General features: G+C 35.2%; 2 protein-coding genes across 2 annotated transcripts; both read right to left on the bottom strand.

Annotated features, from left to right (window-relative positions):
* Positions 1-6,931: 6,931 nt before the first annotated feature.
* LOC109211382 (probable pectinesterase 8) lies at positions 6,932-11,926 on the bottom strand. Its single transcript, XM_019374919.1, has 5 exons — positions 11,525-11,926; positions 11,250-11,421; positions 10,881-11,087; positions 9,711-9,970; positions 6,932-7,379 (listed from the first exon to the last, which is right to left on the bottom strand). Exons 1-5 carry the CDS (start codon positions 11,851-11,853, stop codon positions 7,223-7,225), a joined length of 1,125 nt encoding a protein of 374 aa, XP_019230464.1. The 5' UTR covers positions 11,854-11,926; the 3' UTR covers positions 6,932-7,222.
* A 2,881-nt stretch (positions 11,927-14,807) lies between these two features.
* Positions 14,808-15,872, bottom strand: LOC109211378 (VQ motif-containing protein 22-like). The gene has a single exon (XM_019374909.1). The coding sequence runs from the start codon at positions 15,807-15,809 to the stop codon at positions 15,111-15,113; it is 699 nt and encodes a 232-aa protein (XP_019230454.1). The 5' UTR covers positions 15,810-15,872; the 3' UTR covers positions 14,808-15,110.
* Positions 15,873-16,418: the final 546 nt, after the last annotated feature.

The following is a 16,418-nucleotide window of genomic DNA, read 5'->3' on the forward strand; positions in this document are numbered from 1 at the left end:
CTCCCCAGCTGCCTCAACACTCGATACGGTGCGTAAGGCTGAATACTTCTAAGCCCCATCAGAAGGAAATGTGGTCGGGCTGCCGGCATGTATACGATTTCAGCAACGGGTAACCATCCTAGTGTCCACTCTATTTGGTTAGCAGTGAGGGACCGAAAATATGTGGTCCAACCTGTGACCCCTTCTGGCAACTCAACCCCTTTAATCCTCGTGTAAAACTCTTCTATGCATGTTTTGTCTGGAGACCCATAGCTCAAAAACTGAGGGCAATGACACAGGTGCTCGATCATCCACATTTGTAACAATAGATTGCACCCTTCGAAGAAAGATTCCCCGGCCTTGCAAGCTGTAAGAGCACGGAAGATGTCAGCCAATATCATAGGTGCCAGTGTACTTTTGGCTTGAGTAATTAATGTGCTGACGACCCCGGCTATTTTTATGTCAATGTTCCCATCCTTCCTTGGAAATACCAGAAGCCCTAGGAAAGCTACCATAAAGGCGAAACGTCGATGCTCTTCCCACTTTTGGCGGTTTCCTTTACTACATATCTTACTTTCTGGGTTGTTGAACCCCCCAATATGGCCGTATCGCTGATATATGAAACTTAGAGTACAAAAGCCATTTGCCAAATCTGTGTTATGGACGGCTCTGACTATCTTCAAAGAGTCTAGAAATCTGTGCGCAGCTACAACTCTAGGGGCAACCAAATATTTGTGCCTCAATGGAACCTCATCCTTTCCAATGTAGCCAGCTATTTCCTCTAATGTCGGAGTAAGCTCGAAATCTGAAAAATGAAACACATTATGTGCTGGGTCCCAACATGTAACCAGTGCTCTAATAATATCCCCCCGAGGCGCAATATCGAGCAAACCAGTAAGCCCTTTCAAATGTTTCTTGACTGCATCTTGCCCTTCTCCGCCTAAATCGTTCCACCACAGACGTAACTCCAAAGGGATTTTATGCATGATTGAAAATAATTCATTTTGAGTCGTGCTCATCCTGCACATTTATTAAGGTGATTTTAATCACTTATGTTGACCTAAAAGAGAAAAGTGGCACAATCCTTGTTCAAATTGCCAAAACAAACTGCCGGTATTGCGGATACGGCCTTTCAGCACTTCATAAGGAAGATTTTAAGGCTGTGCCTGCTAACCGTTTAGAAGATGACTCAGGGTGGCTGTTCTTGCAAAAACAGCCTTCTGGCGCCCTTTTGGGGACATTTGACTTATTTTTGACAAGAATGGCATCACCCGACTTATTCATAACGAAATTAAAAATTTTGGTATTTTTGGCTATTTTTGAAAAGGGGAGGTTGGACCCGATGAGGGTTGCCTACGTATCTCACGTCCGGTGAGAATCAAACCAGCGTAGTTCGGGCAAATAAATCTAACTATTTTGAAAACAAGACTTATTTCGTTTTTATTGGCAAATACACTATTTCTGAAAGCAAGATTCTTTTGTTTTTATATTGTCCTTGTCAATGGTAAATAAAATAAACTAATGTGAAAATAAAACTCTTTTGTTTTTCTTTTCCATTGGCAAACTAAAAAGAACTTTCTTCTCTTTTTTTCAAAAAATTCGGCAGCATTTCGGCACTACTTGGACATTGATTTTTTCTAATATAGGAACTTAACTCTCTATATCGCTATTTTCTCTTTTGTTTTTTCCACTTTCTCCCAAATATTCAAAGCCGGTCAGCATGCAGGTCCTAAACAGATAAATGCACACATAGGATGCAGCAGGATGGTCCATTATTCCGGGTACACCTGTCCTAGACGGACCCAACCCCTGTATTGAGTCCCCTAAGTCAAAATGCACGTGATGCAGATAAACGTCCTACTAGGGATCCGGCATGAAGTCAAGTTCTTCTAGGTTCAAGACCTGGGTATGTGTTCTAGACTGTGTACCCGAGCGGACAACTCGAGTCGAGGAAGGGGCTACGTACCGGGAACCAAAAGGCCATCCGGCTTAGTAACTTGTCCGGCCTCTTTCTTATTTCAGGGTATTGACACTAACAGAATAGGGAGTCTCAACCAGTAAGCACATCCCCGGAGGTGAGAAGAGAAGGGTTTCGGCATAGTTTATATGCAATTCCAGATAATATCAAAGCGGTAAAAAGCAACATCTTGCACATTTAGCATGAAACATGTAGGAAAATCAGATAAAGCCAAATACAACAATATATCTAAGCTCGAATTCTGAAACCTGAACCAGAGATTCTGGGTTCGATTCCCCAGCAGAGTCGCCAGAGCTGTCACACCTCCTTTTTTACGCTACGCCTGTGAGGGTGTAAAGGATTTTTTCCAATTAAAGGACAGTCGGAACGGGATTTATTATTAACATTCAGAGTCGCCACTTAGGAGATTAATGGTGTCCCAAGTCACCGGTTGAATCCCGATCCGAGGAAATTATGACTCTGTTAACAGTCCGCGAACCAGAATTCCGAGTAAGGAATTCTGTTAACCCGGGAGAAGGTATTAGGCATTCCCGGATTTCGTGGTTCTAGCACGGTCGCTCAACTGCGGTATTTGCTTTTATCTGATTTTAAAACATATTCTAACCTATGTGCCCTGTATTTTAACCACTTTTACTTTATGTCTTTTAATAAGAATTGCAACGTCGTGAAAATGTATCTCGAACCACGTTACACCAGTGCACCCGTGGCTTTTGACGCATTTCGACTCCGTTGAGATTTAGATTTGGGTCACATAAATGTGCACCCGTGTTTAAGAAAGTAATATTACTAAAATACACGCGCCTAAAGCAACCACGCGTCTTGGCTTTGCGAGGGCCATGAAATTTTGCTAAATGGCACGCCTCGGATTCCAATTGTTTTAAAAGAAATATTTGAACGGGGCCAAGCATCTGAGATTTTATCGGGCTTGGCGCGCCTCAATATGTTCTAGCTTAACGGTCTTAGACTAATTCATGAGGGTCGCGCACTGCGAGTTATCTAATTAAGGCTCACTTCAATCTAGTTAATGGGCTTAACCCGCTAGAACTAAATGTGATTAAAGGCTTCCCTTCGACTGACTAATGATTCACACGAGGAGAGTTACTTATTTCGAGCAAGGGATCAGTCTAGCACAAATGGACCGAGGGTCCAACTAATAAACCTGATGTGATTAAACATGGTTGCAGATTTAACACCTGAAGAAATCGGGCTCCATGTGAAGCCAGGCCCAGCGACGTGAAATCAATATTGGGTCCAGTATGGGGCACAGTGGTCCCCAGGCGTAAGACTACTTTGAGTTCCGAATTGATATCAATCCAAGTGGGCTCATGAGAGAGCCCATTTTTTAAACGCAAGCCAGCTTCAAACAGAAATGAATTTTCTGGTTCGATACCACGCAACAACACAAGGAAGTAGTCTTCGCGTTTGATTTTACAATACATGTTATTTTGCCTCAAAGGATTAAACAATTTCCGATTCTAAAACACATTTCAATACTTTCCATGCAAACACCTTAATCCAAACNAGGCGGTGTTCATGGCTAAAACGAACACAACAATGAGAACCAAAAGACGGTTAAGGGTTGGTTGTGTGACATATGGTTGTCTAGGTATACACTAAAGTTCGACGGTTCAAAGATATCAAATCTACCGATTGACCGAGTATATCCGACATATGTTCACTACGGAAAGTTCAAAGGGAAACCTACTTATCCAGATGCAATTAATCCTTACTTGCAAAATCACATAGCTTTCATCTATGATCTTTCTCGATACAGCCATTCCCATTCATGTGGGGGATTGTTGGACTTGAAGCCATTGGGCTTTAAAGTAGAAGAAGTGTGAATTGGAAATGGAGGGAAATAAAATGGAGGGAAATTGAAAATTTGAAGAAGTGAACTTTTGTCTTGCACTTTGTCCCTCATTGGTGAGGGACAACCACATTTGTGTGCTTATATATAGAATCACTTCTTAAAGCTCTTAAAAGGAGTTGAAGAGAATGAACCGTCGTCACTCGCTCGGCTCGGCTTCGGCTTTGGCTTTCGATTTGGCTTTGGCTTCTGAAAAGGTACCTTTTCCAGACACCTCTTCTGATAATTGCCTATAAATTCTGAGGCAAGGCTCCATTTTCTACACACGAAAAACACTCCAGAACTTCTTTCTTTCTGAATATACTGCATCCTAATTCGTAGTCTCTCTCTCTCAAATTCTAACGCTCACAAGGGTTAGAGGTAATCCTTAGGTTTAGAAGAGTTTTGTAAACGCTATTTTTGGCTCAGTGATTTAGTGAAGTGTTGGAAAAAATCTCACTGGGTAGTAGATCGTGTTTTTTTACCTTTTGAGCCAGGTATTTTTCACATAAAAATAATTATGTTCTTTATTTTCTTCATTTATTATTTTGCAACTATAGTATAAGGAATGCATAGAAGAACCAGGTCATTCTATAATCTATGCACACGAAAAATTGGACATCACACGGTGTGATTTTGAAGTACAAAACATCAATAACACGGGAAGCACAAAGAACTTTACGAGGATCTTCGCTAAGAAATGTTCATACAAAAACCATCATGTTGCGCATGGTATAGACAATGCAAGGTTGACCAAGATTCCAGTTTTCAAATCCTACAACCTCATTCTATACTCGGGTAATTTCACTTTAAGTTAGGGGAAAATTTCACATAAGAACAACTGGCTCCCTACTTTTAAATTTTATAGCCCATATTTTAATCTACAACCAACTAGCCCAAAAATAATAGGCTAAGATTCAACATCCAACTCCAATAGATTCTCGAAATTACTATTTAATTTTTAAAAAAGATTGCTCAAACATTTAAGTTAATTTTTAAATCAGTAACTGTGACTCAAATATTAGTTCAACAAACCAAATCCATTTGGGTGGTGAAAATTAGATTTTTAACAAGCTTACATACGGGGTTTAAATTCCGAATTTGATTTTGTGAGAAATTTGGAGTGGGTGTTATTTAGACTTGTTAGAAATAGTATAAGAAGGTTGTATATAAAATTTGAAGTCATTTAATGGAGATTTGGACTGGTTTTGAACAAGAATTGCAACTGAAAATCGTGGAAGAAGTTCGTCTACAGACGCTTGTATAAAGGTGTATAAAAGTGTATAATAGTGTATAAGATGTGTTTATACACTCATATACTCTATTATACGAGATTATACATAATTATACAAAAAACTGACTTCGTCTTCTTCCTTGCGTCTTTTCCGAAATTTAACTCAAATCTACTCCAAATCACTTCAAATTAAAATTTTGAACTCCTTTTGATATTTTCAATCAATTGGAACAATACTCAATCCAAACAACTAACAAACTCAAAAAATCCTATTTTTAAAAGCAAAGCTTTGAATCGCCTTCAATGGTGGACTTCTACTCTTCAATTTTCTTACATTNTATGTAGAAGATGTGAGAAGAAGAGAGAGCGAAAGCAATGGTTGTGAGAACACAGATTTAACTCCATAGCTTTAGAAGCAATAGTTGTAAGAACACAGATTTTGAATTTGCTAGTGCTTTCAAAATATGTACAATATGGGCTAGGTCGGTAAAACTTAAAAATATGGACCATTTTTTGTTATGGTGTGAAGTCATGTGTATTTTCTTGTAATTCTTTCTTAAGTTAGCATGACAAATATCATTCTCAGGTTTGCCTAAAATGATCAAAGAAGGTTTGCCTCGTCTTGAGACAGAAATGGCTAGGGCTTTCAAATTTGGCCCAAGCCCAAATGATTCGCCCAAGGTAGGGTTGGTTATTGACCCATCCATTTATTGAACTTAGACCATCTCGACCCAATTCAGCCCAACTCATTTAAAGTTGGACTAATTTGTAACTCAAATTTATCCATGAGTAACTTTGTCAAATCTTAGAAATAATGTTTTTGTTTGATATGTTATATATGACCATAACAAAAAAAAAAATCTTATTTAGTAATTATACAATTCATAAGAAAACAACACATTAAGTAAAGCTTGATAAAAGTTGGACAGGTTGGGCTATGACCCGAATTTTAGCCCATCTTGACCCAACTCATCTTAGACTAAGTAACTTTTGGGCGGGTCATTTGACCCCTTAATTATTGACTCAATCCATTTTGACCCGCTCAAAATTAGCCCAACCCACCAATTTGACCCCTAGACATGGCTGACTTGGCCTATATTATCAGTCCTATGCTAAGTAAACGAAAAGTTTCTTCTTCTTAACCTAGCTCCTCATGTAACAAGTAAATAGAAGATGCAAAACAATATAAGCACTATCTTGAAGAAACAAAAGCTATAAGCAAAACAGCTACCATTTTTATGGATAAAATTATATCATCCAGTACCAGGTTATCCGCTTTCAAATTATTACTACAAATAAAGGTGACCTTGATATCTTTCATAGAAACAGCACATATTAAAAAAAACACATTACGTGTACAAGGTTTATAAACAGGACTATACTTTTATTAGAGATTGTACCTTTTTTTTCTCTTTCGTTGGTTTTATATTGTGGATAACTCTTCACTAGCTAGACCAATGTACCTTTACTCTCCTTTCTTCTCAAAATATTAAATGACCAAGAATTTGTAGGTCCTCCTGTCCTAGATTATCTGCTTATCAATATATTCAATTTATAGGTCAGCCTACTAATTAAGCAGATGAGCTTAATTTATTGTTTTTTGCATTATATGTAGGGCAAAGCGTCAAAATATTATGGCCATTCTTCGGGACAAAACAGCATCTTGCACTTTGCTTTTTAATTATTTCGTATTTTTGTTTTAGCAATCTTAAAAAATTTCCCCTTTGCCACTTAAAAAGAATAGGAAATCTAAGAAAGACTATGGAATACATGAGAAGAGAATTCTTTTATTTTTCTAATTAAAGAATACTTGATAGCTAGAATAAAATTCGTGATAAATCTTCATGTCGCTTGATAATAATAATAATAATAATAATAATAATAATAATAATAATAATAATAATAACGGATTTAATTTCTACACATTGTTACAGTATCCATTAAATATGAAAAATAAGAATCTTTTATTGTTAAATTCCACTGATTATGCAAGTTCATCTACGGTACTGTCAATGGATAAAAAATAAACCCATAATAAAAAGTATAATAATCTCGTCTAATTCGGAAATGTGGTTTGTATATGTGCACGCGCCACAGAGACGGAGCTAGCCTTGCAATTGAGGGTTCGGTCAAAACCTGAAGACATAAACTTCAAATCTTAGCTTCACCTCTATGGAGAAGGATGCTAAGAGGTAAAAGATTGGAGCCACAAATTAGCATCAATGAAAGACGAGTTGAGGAAGGGAAGAATTTGTGTATCATTTAGTCTTTGAACATATGGTGCTCTCAATGTCATACTGGATCCTGCTCCTGAACAATTGTACTCCCCATAAAAGATTGTCCTGTATAAATTATTCTAATCTGTTAAACTTTACAACCAATAATATAAGTAGAATGATAATGTTAAGTTGAAAACAAGTTGAAAACAAATAAATTTTATTATGATAAGCACTCTCTAAAATAAGGTTTTTAGTGCCGACGTTCTGTGATGATCTTTTTAGTCGTCATGACCAAAAGTAAATGTTATATGTTTTGAGCAACGACCTAGCTAAAATTTATATTGTGGTACATTTTCAATTTATTATGGTGAGTTTAATTGCCAAAAAATATAATAACAAAACAGGAATAACAATACAACTAGGGCTGATGCACAGTCAGATTGTTCCAAGCCTTGCCGAAAATTTCACAAAAATTACATTTAAAGAAAATTAATTAACTGATATTTTTATAAGAAAGTAATACTTTAAAGATTAATCTTCTTGGATTTAACAACTAACTTTAATGTATGTTATTGTTAGAGCGTTATAGGAATAATATATTAAGTGATGACGTTCTACGACGACCTATCTTTGGTCACCACCAAAAGTAGTGCTATCAACCTTCAGTAGCGACCTATCTAAAACATATTTTGGCGGGCGTAGTCTCCGTAAAAAAATTAAAAAAAAAAAAAATAATAATAATAATAATAATAATAATAATAATAATAATAAAAATAATAATAGTAATTAATACAACATGGTCGGATGCACATTCACATTGATCCAAGCTTTGATGAAAAAATTTCACAAATATTATATGTAAAATAAAAAATTATTTTGATTAACTAATATTTTTTATGATAAAAAGTAAAACTTTAAAGAAATAGATTTAACAACTTACTTTACTATTTTTTTAATTGTTAGAGCACATCAGGGAAAAAAAGAGATTTCTCGTGGGACTAAGATGGAGTTTGGATTGACTTATAAAAAGTAGCTTTTAAGCTAAAAGTCAAAAGACATAAGTTGGTAATACCAACTTTTGGCTTTTGGCTTATTTTTGTACCTTTTATGCCTAAAAGTAAGTGCTTTTAAGCACTTTTAATCATTGTCAAACACCACACAAATTTAAAAAGTGCTTAAAAGCCAATAAGCACTTAAAATAAGTCAATCCAAACACCCTCTAAACAAGTCGTCACCAAAGTTAGAGCTACATGTCGCTCTTTTCCGTGGCGACTACGTATGCCGGGAAATAAAAGTTTCAGTGACGACATTTTGTGGTGACAGATTAAGTGACCATTGAAAGTAATGCCATCGACATATATCACTACCTTTGGTGGCGGCTAATCGCTACAGACACTGGCGAAGCCAGAAATTTCCTCAAGGATATTCAAACTTGAAAGAAGTAAAAAAAAATTCTCCAACGGAGAGTGTTCAGTATATGTTATATACCTCTAAAACCTAATATTTTACATATATACACAATGTAATTCTTCGATGAAGGGTGGTCAATTGACCACCCTTAAGAGAATGTAGCTTCGCCCCTGGCTACAGAACATCATCACTGAAAATTTTATTTCCGATAGTGCTCAAGCACAGTGGCGGAGCCACTCATTGACAAGGGGAGTCAATTGACACCCTTTCATCAGAAAATTACAATGTGTAAATACGTTAAATTTTTAATTTTATGTATATATACTATACATTGACTCCCCTTGATAATTCTTTGTGTGCTTACTTATTTATATTTTGACTCGCCATAGTTAAAATTCTGGCTCCGCCACTGCTCACAGTAACAAACATGAAAGTGAGTTGTTGAAGGGGAGAATATTATTTTAAAGATTAATTTTCTCATAGAATATTAGTTAATTGAAACCATTTTCATTTTTATTTATATATATTACATATAATTTTTGTGAATATTTCTCGCCAAGCTTGGAACAATGTAAATCATGTGTGGCATCCGCCCATTTGCATTGTTTTTGTTACTTTATTATTTGTTTTTCTGGCGAATTGCCACAAAAAAGTAAATAGATACATCACAAAATAGATTTTAGGTAGGTCACTACTCAAAACAGATAGCACTACTTTTGGTGGCAACTAAAGAAATCGCCAAAAAACATCGTGATTGAAAACCTTATTTCGTGTAGTGAAGGTATGTTGGAGAAGATTAGTTCGTAACAATGATGGTGCGTCTAAGTGAAGTTGATGCTTATTTGTTTTTCAAATGTGAAGTTGCAGCTGTGATATATTGCACGAAATGTTACATTGGTAGGGGATTTATCCAGGCAATTAATAGGATGGACTAAAGAGAGGAACTGGGCTATAACTCACTTTAACGGGAAAAGTTCCAACGTTGAGTTGTAAAAAAAATTATTATAATAGTTTAAACGTTTAGATGAGATGAAACGACTTAACTGATCTCTTGAAGGGTCGTTAAAGTCGTTCCAGCCCTCGGGAGCAACGATATCAGTCATGTAAGTGTTAGCAAAGATGACAGTGGAGTAAGGCCTCCATGCACGGCCCAACCAAATCCTACCAGTCCCTCCCAAAGTGCAGTTTACGAATGCAAAGCCGCTGTTTTCGTCTTTGGTAGCTCTGCCGTGTGCTGTCACAGCCCCGTTAATCGACTTCACTCCTGCTGCTACTGGGCTTGCTATTGATATCAACTGGCAGTTCTGCATGTTCTTGAAACTATTAGTAATAGAGTCATATCTCTCTATAATAGCATCGCTATATAACAACCATTCTCTATAAAAGTCAAGTTTTTCTGCAACTAATTTTTATGTTATGATATAATATATGTTCTATATAACAGCATTTCGCTATAACAACCAAAAAAAACTGGAACAAATAAAGTTGTTATAGAGATGTTTGACTGTACTCCTTATACAAACCTCTTCAAACTTTATCATTTATTCATTTATTTTAACTACTAGGTGCATTTGATATGTGCTTGTTTTGATTAGAAAGAAATGGAGCAAGTGAAATATTATGTATTTTATGGGATAAAGAAAACATGTACTTTGAAATTTAAACAATCTTTTTCGTACTTGCGACGCGATAAATGCTACTAAGTGCATCTCTCAAGAAAATCACTTATTAATAGCTTTAATCAAAAAAGTATTTATCTAAATTATAGGAGTATTAATAAATCTAGCTCTCCTTAACATCTCACTTAATTAATACTCTTAAGGATAGATCCGAATAATAGTACTCCTATTACTTATCATTTTTCTAAAACGTTAAATATTTTAAAACAAACTCAGTTTGTCAAAACGACTAACTAAATGATTAGGTGAAATAAAAGTTACTCCCTCCGTTTCATATTAAATGAGGTACTTTTCTTTTTAGTCTGTACCAAAACAAATGACACATTTCTAAATTTGGAAATAATTCAACTTTAAACTCTTCATTTTATCCTTTTTGCCCTTAATGAGAAGCTTTTATAGCCACACAAATGGCATGGCCCCACAAACCTTTTACCCCTTAAGGTTTTAAGACCACAAGTTTCAAAAGTCTTCTTCTTTTTTCTTAAACTCCGTGCCGAGTCAAACTACCTCAAATAATATGAAACGGAGGGAGTACCTCGTACAATGATTTGCCATTGCCAAAAATAAAGTCGATAGAACCCTGAATATAACAATCTTTGAAATAATGGCGACCTCTATCATCATGAAGAGTATCCTGAGCTCCGAAAAATCCACAACCCCAGAAAGCAGCTTCATCTCCTGCTATCCTAATTGCCACTGCTTGCGCTCCTACTGCTCCTGGCCCCGGCATTGGAGCTACATTCTGTATTATATATTAATGTCGACAATAAAATATGTAGCAGGGTGCTAAATTATTAAAACACCGATGCAAGTAAAAGTATATAAGAATTTCTACACATCACTATTCGATAGAGGGAGTATATACTTTTCCTGCATGTAAATGAAAGGGTTGATAATAATATACCATGAAACTTATATTCTTGGCAATAAAGTTGGTAGAGAAAATTTGGACAGATCCACTGTAAAATGTGCCATTTGCAGAATTGGCAGTGTCATTCCATACAATAGCTGTTGTGGTATACCCTTGCCCTTGAAATGTGATGTTAGGTTTTGTTTTTGGAATAATTACTTTCTCACTGCATTTCGAACAAATAAAAATAATTTGTTACATAATAAAACAAGAGAAATTAACAAAAGTCACTTGTAAAAACCAATATAGAACTACAATATAATTCTTACAAATAAATGCCATTGTTTATCCATATTAAGCTTCTTTTCGCGCTAAAATTCCCAACTGCATCAACTGCAGCTTGCACTGTAGTGAAATTACAACAGCCATTATGATCAACGCATAGAATGGACGTGGTATTAGTGTCTATAGTGGGAAAATTCGGCGAAAAATTGTCACATATTGATGATATTTTTGCCTTATCATCATCGGAGTGATGGCGATGATCGTGATGGCGTCGATTAACATTAAGAATGCAGTTGAAGTACGTGAAATTTGTTGATACAAAAACAGCAGTTATTGCTACGAAAAGTGGGAAAATTATGGCTTTAGGATTCATTTTTCTGACTGCAATGATACACAAAGAAGGTGACAAATATAAGTAGGAGAATGTTGATATTTAAAAATTTGAGTTTTGGATTATACCCTTTTAAAATTGATGATGAAAGAGACAAGAAATTATAGAACTGTTTGAATGAAGTGTAAGAATTGGTGGCATGCCTTTCAAATTACCCTTTCCTTTTCTCTTCTTTTTTTGGGACAATTTGCACATACCTACCAAAACATCAAATGGATGATGGAGTCTTATGCCTATTGATTAGACCATTTGCTCTAATTAGCAAAGTTAGAGAATCGGCCATCTTGCATCAGGGTAGGCTGTCTACATCATACACTTTAGAGTACGACCCTTCGTTCGACCCTGCGTGAACACAAAATACTTTGTGCAGCAAGCTAATTGTCCTTTTTTTCTCTTAGCAAAGTTGAGAATCCCTGCTAATAGAAAGTAGCTTGAGAGTCTTGGGCATTGTTTGTATTGTATTTTCCTTTTTTTTAATGGATTAAGATATTTGAATCGGAGTTTAAAATATTATCTTTAAATTTTAATATTAGATAATATATTAAAACGGTTTGTTTCTCAACATAATATTTCGATGAGTATAATTTATCTATATTTAATATTTAATGCCTAAATAATTAAAATAAAAATAATTTACTTAAATATTAAATTATACAAAATATTAGAGAAATCTTAATTTATATATATATGGTGTTGTTTGTTTGATGAAGTACACTTTAAGGAGTGGTTTGGTTTCAAAATAAGTTATGCTGAGATTAATTATGCTGGGACTAGTTCTACTGAAATTAGTTATGCTGGGCTTAGTTATCCCGTTATTATTTCTTATTTATTGTTTGGTATGTTGTATTAAACCATGGATTGTCGATTTTACTGCTTTATCATGGGATACTTATCCTGGAATTCTTATTCCACCATTTGGCAGATATAAATTGTTCCAATACTATTTTTTTAATCATGGAATAACTTATTCCAGGATTAGTAACCAAACAAGGAATAAAGCGGTACTAAATTTTTATCCCAAGATTATTTTTGTTTATCCATGATACCAAACAACCCTAAAAGATAGTATCAATGATGATCGTGAGTTTAGATTTCTACACTTGGAAGCAACTCAAAGACAGTTGGGCTGATAGTAGTTACATTTCAAAGTCAGATCCAAGTTGGGGTATGTTTTTAAGAATGTAATCAAAGATTAGATTAGTTAATTAATTAGCAAAAAAAGGTGGAATTTTGTTATTTTTACAATTAATAAAAAATGCTCCACCCAATCTTGCCATTGCCAAAAGGAATCTAATGAAATAGAGTAGCCGTAGAAAATACTAAAGAGTAATGTGAATTAGTGGGATTATTATACGAAGAAAAAAAGTTTTAGGGTGAGGAAATTAAAATTGACTTTGTCAAGATAATATAATATCTAATTTTCCGCTTTACACGTTCAGTGGGACCCGGTAAGCTCCCATACATCTCCCATAGCCTCTTCCCGTCCATTTCTCATTCAACAAGTCAACATGCCATCCCCCCCACCCCCCCCCCCTTCCGTTTATTACAGTAATTAATAAATAATTTTTTCAATGTTATATTCAGGAACCGCATATTTAGTTCATGAAATGAAAAACTTGAAACCCCGTTCGATTCATTGGTCAAACTTGGAGAAAAAATAGGCCTATTTCAAAAGAGACTAGTAAAATAGCCGGGACATTGAAAAATATCCAGAAAGGCATTTCGGGAATCGGCCTGTATCTATCTCTTTTTGTTTCCTTTAATTTAACTTATTTGTAATAAATTAGTTGATATATCTTTTATATCATCAAGTCATTTACTACATACTACTCTCTCCGTTCCAATTTATGTGAACCTGTTTGATTGGGCACGGAGTTTAATAAAAAATATAGACTTTTGGAGTTTGTGATCTTAAACAAAATCAAAAAGGGGTCCAGAGTATTTGTATGGTTATAAAAGCTTCTCATTAAGAGTAGAATTGTAAGTTTAAGCTAAATTGTTTCCAAATTTAGAACATGGTCATTCTTTTTTGAACGGACCAAAAAGGAAATAGGTTCACGGGAGTATAACTTAACATAATGATATAAACTAGTACTATATTGTAAATATGCAAATTTTAATTTCTTTTCTTTCACCATACGTGCAGTCGTTTTCCATTTGAATTTTCGCCAAATAGGAGAAAGTGTGCGATGTGCCCCCGCAGACCCGCTTCGCTTTCTTGAACATCTTTTTCTTTTTCGTAAAAAATTATTTTCAATTGATGTTTACATCAAATTATACTTTTTACTATAGTTGAGTTACTAGAGATTAAGATTACATATTAATTTAACTCCAGTTTATTAATAAGAGTGTATGTGAAGACATACCTCATGCATTTATTATATTTATAAAAATACCATATACGAGTAAATATTTACCTGTATTATCTAGTATGGTCTGATCTCACTATGTACTAGCTGAAAATTTAATATATAAACATATTATCCTATTAGCAAGACACAAAAACAAAGTGTAACAACTGGCCCTAATTTTTGGAACTTAGAAAGGTTAGAATTCCAGTTAGGCTTGACCCTCAAAGTTTTGACGTGTCTATATGTATGCTTTAATATTTACAATTGTACTTAATAAAATTCCCTAAAGTTCCACTCAGTCAGAAGTTTCAGTCCTATGAACTTGCAATACTCCAATTCTTATTTTCTTCTATATATAGGATTAGTGGCAAAGCCAGGAGTTTCCTCAAGGGTGTTCATATTTAAAAGAAGTAAAAGAAAATCCGACAAAAAGTATTCAATATATATTATGTACCTCTAAACCTATATACGCAATGTAATTTTTCGATAAAGGGTGGTCAATGACCACCCTAACCAAAGTGTAGCTTTGCCCCTATACCGTACAATAGGGTGTACTTGCATTATTCCGCATGGTAAAAATAATCGCACAGAAAGAGCATCAAAACCTATATTGGTCCAAATAGTAACATAATTTTTTTCAAAAGGAAATAAATAAAGAAATCAAGAAAAATACATATCAAAAAGAGGAAAATACATTGTGAACAAAATTTAAGTAGTCCTATATATGTAAAACAAAAAGAAGCAGCGGGGATCTTCTTCCTAGTGGGAGTATATGTACAGGCCAGCTTTATTCATCAGTTTTATGAAAATCAAAGCCGCCGAAGTTGAAACTTGGAAAAACCTCTGATGAGGAAAAATAAAAAATCTGTGTGAAATCAGATTAATTAATTAGAACATAAAGTTATTTTCAGACTTGTTCTCATTAGAAGGAGAAGATCCACTCTCACTGGGAGAAACCAACGTAGAAACCCTATTACCCGAATTGCTGGTACGACCGAATGAGCTGAACATATAGGGTACCTGATTTTGTTGCAGTGGCTGTTGAAACTGTATATTATACGCTCCAGAATTAGCAACAGTAGTAGCAGGGTTCACAATATTATTGGAGGAGCTAGAGCCGAAACCTAAGTAGGTTCCCTGTGTTGACGCAAATGGTGCAGTAATTGAGCCACCAGTGAACTGTTGAACCATGGCTCGGAAGTTGGTGGTGTCTGTGTTCAATACAGTGGTTGGTGTTCGTCGAGAAGCTCGTGAACGACGTCGTATAGGCTTGGAAACACGGCCATCGGCTGGGCCATGGTTGTGGTGAGTACTACTACTACTCACTATGGAAGTGGTAGTGGTAGTGACCACCGTAGAATCAGAGACTCGACCGTCGGAGAATACGGTGGTTGACGGTGATCTTTGAGGTTGGCCGCCGGAGAGGCTGTGTTGGTAGAATTGTGCCCAGTTGGTAGGGTTTGGCATGGTTTCACTCATGCCCATAAAAAAGTTGAAAAGGGAAGAAAAAGAAGCTGAGAGTTTGAAAAGCCAGTCTATGTGATTAAAAACTTTAGGAAGACCAAAAGAATAAAAACATAGGATCATCCTTTGTATTTATACATATTTTGAGACGACGGAGCTAGAGTTATTGGATTTTGTCGAACCCACAACCAACACTGGCTCCGCCCTAGAATACAAGTTCTGAGCAATTCAATAATTTTGGTTTAAACCAAATATTTTTTTAATTAAAATATATAAATATTTAATTATGAACTTAGTAATTATAAAAGTTATAACTCGATGATAATGCAAATATTTGGATGATCAAAGTAAATGACTAGGAGTACTATACTATAGTGGCTGTCTGATCATGACCTGAGTGCTGCCCCCTTAGCCGGGTCCTCATTTCTTGAGAACAAAATGACACGTGAAAGTCACGTGGGTCTGCGACGGGAGAAATTTTGCATATTTTTCTTTTTTTTTTTCCTCTTTAAATTTCTCATTCTCTCATCATGTGAATTGTGAACAAGATATACATTGATAATTCAATAAAAAAAATAAAAAATAAAAAACTTCGGAAACTTTTCCATAAATATTGTTTCATGCTGATACTAATCTCTCTTGTGATTTGAAATATTTCAATAACCTTCCTTATTTTAATTTCTTTTGTAAAACCTATTTAGTGATAGTAATTTTTTTATGTTATTCCTTTTA

This window comes from Nicotiana attenuata, unplaced genomic scaffold (assembly GCF_001879085.1).
Source record: "Nicotiana attenuata strain UT unplaced genomic scaffold, NIATTr2, whole genome shotgun sequence".
Classification (NCBI taxonomy): Eukaryota; Viridiplantae; Streptophyta; class Magnoliopsida; order Solanales; family Solanaceae; genus Nicotiana; species Nicotiana attenuata.

Coding starts and splice junctions, on each gene's coding strand:
- LOC109211382 (XM_019374919.1), bottom strand. CDS start 11,853: ATGAATCCTAAAGCCATAATTTTCCCACTTTTCGTAGCAATAACTGCT. Junction 11,422..11,524: donor ATAAACAATGGCATTTATTT/GTAAGAATTATA, acceptor TTCGAAATGCAG/TGAGAAAGTAATTATTCCAA. Junction 7,380..9,710: donor AACGACCCTTCAAGAGATCA/GTTAAGTCGTTT, acceptor TAATTTATACAG/GACAATCTTTTATGGGGAGT.
- LOC109211378 (XM_019374909.1), bottom strand. CDS start 15,809: ATGATCCTATGTTTTTATTCTTTTGGTCTTCCTAAAGTTTTTAATCAC.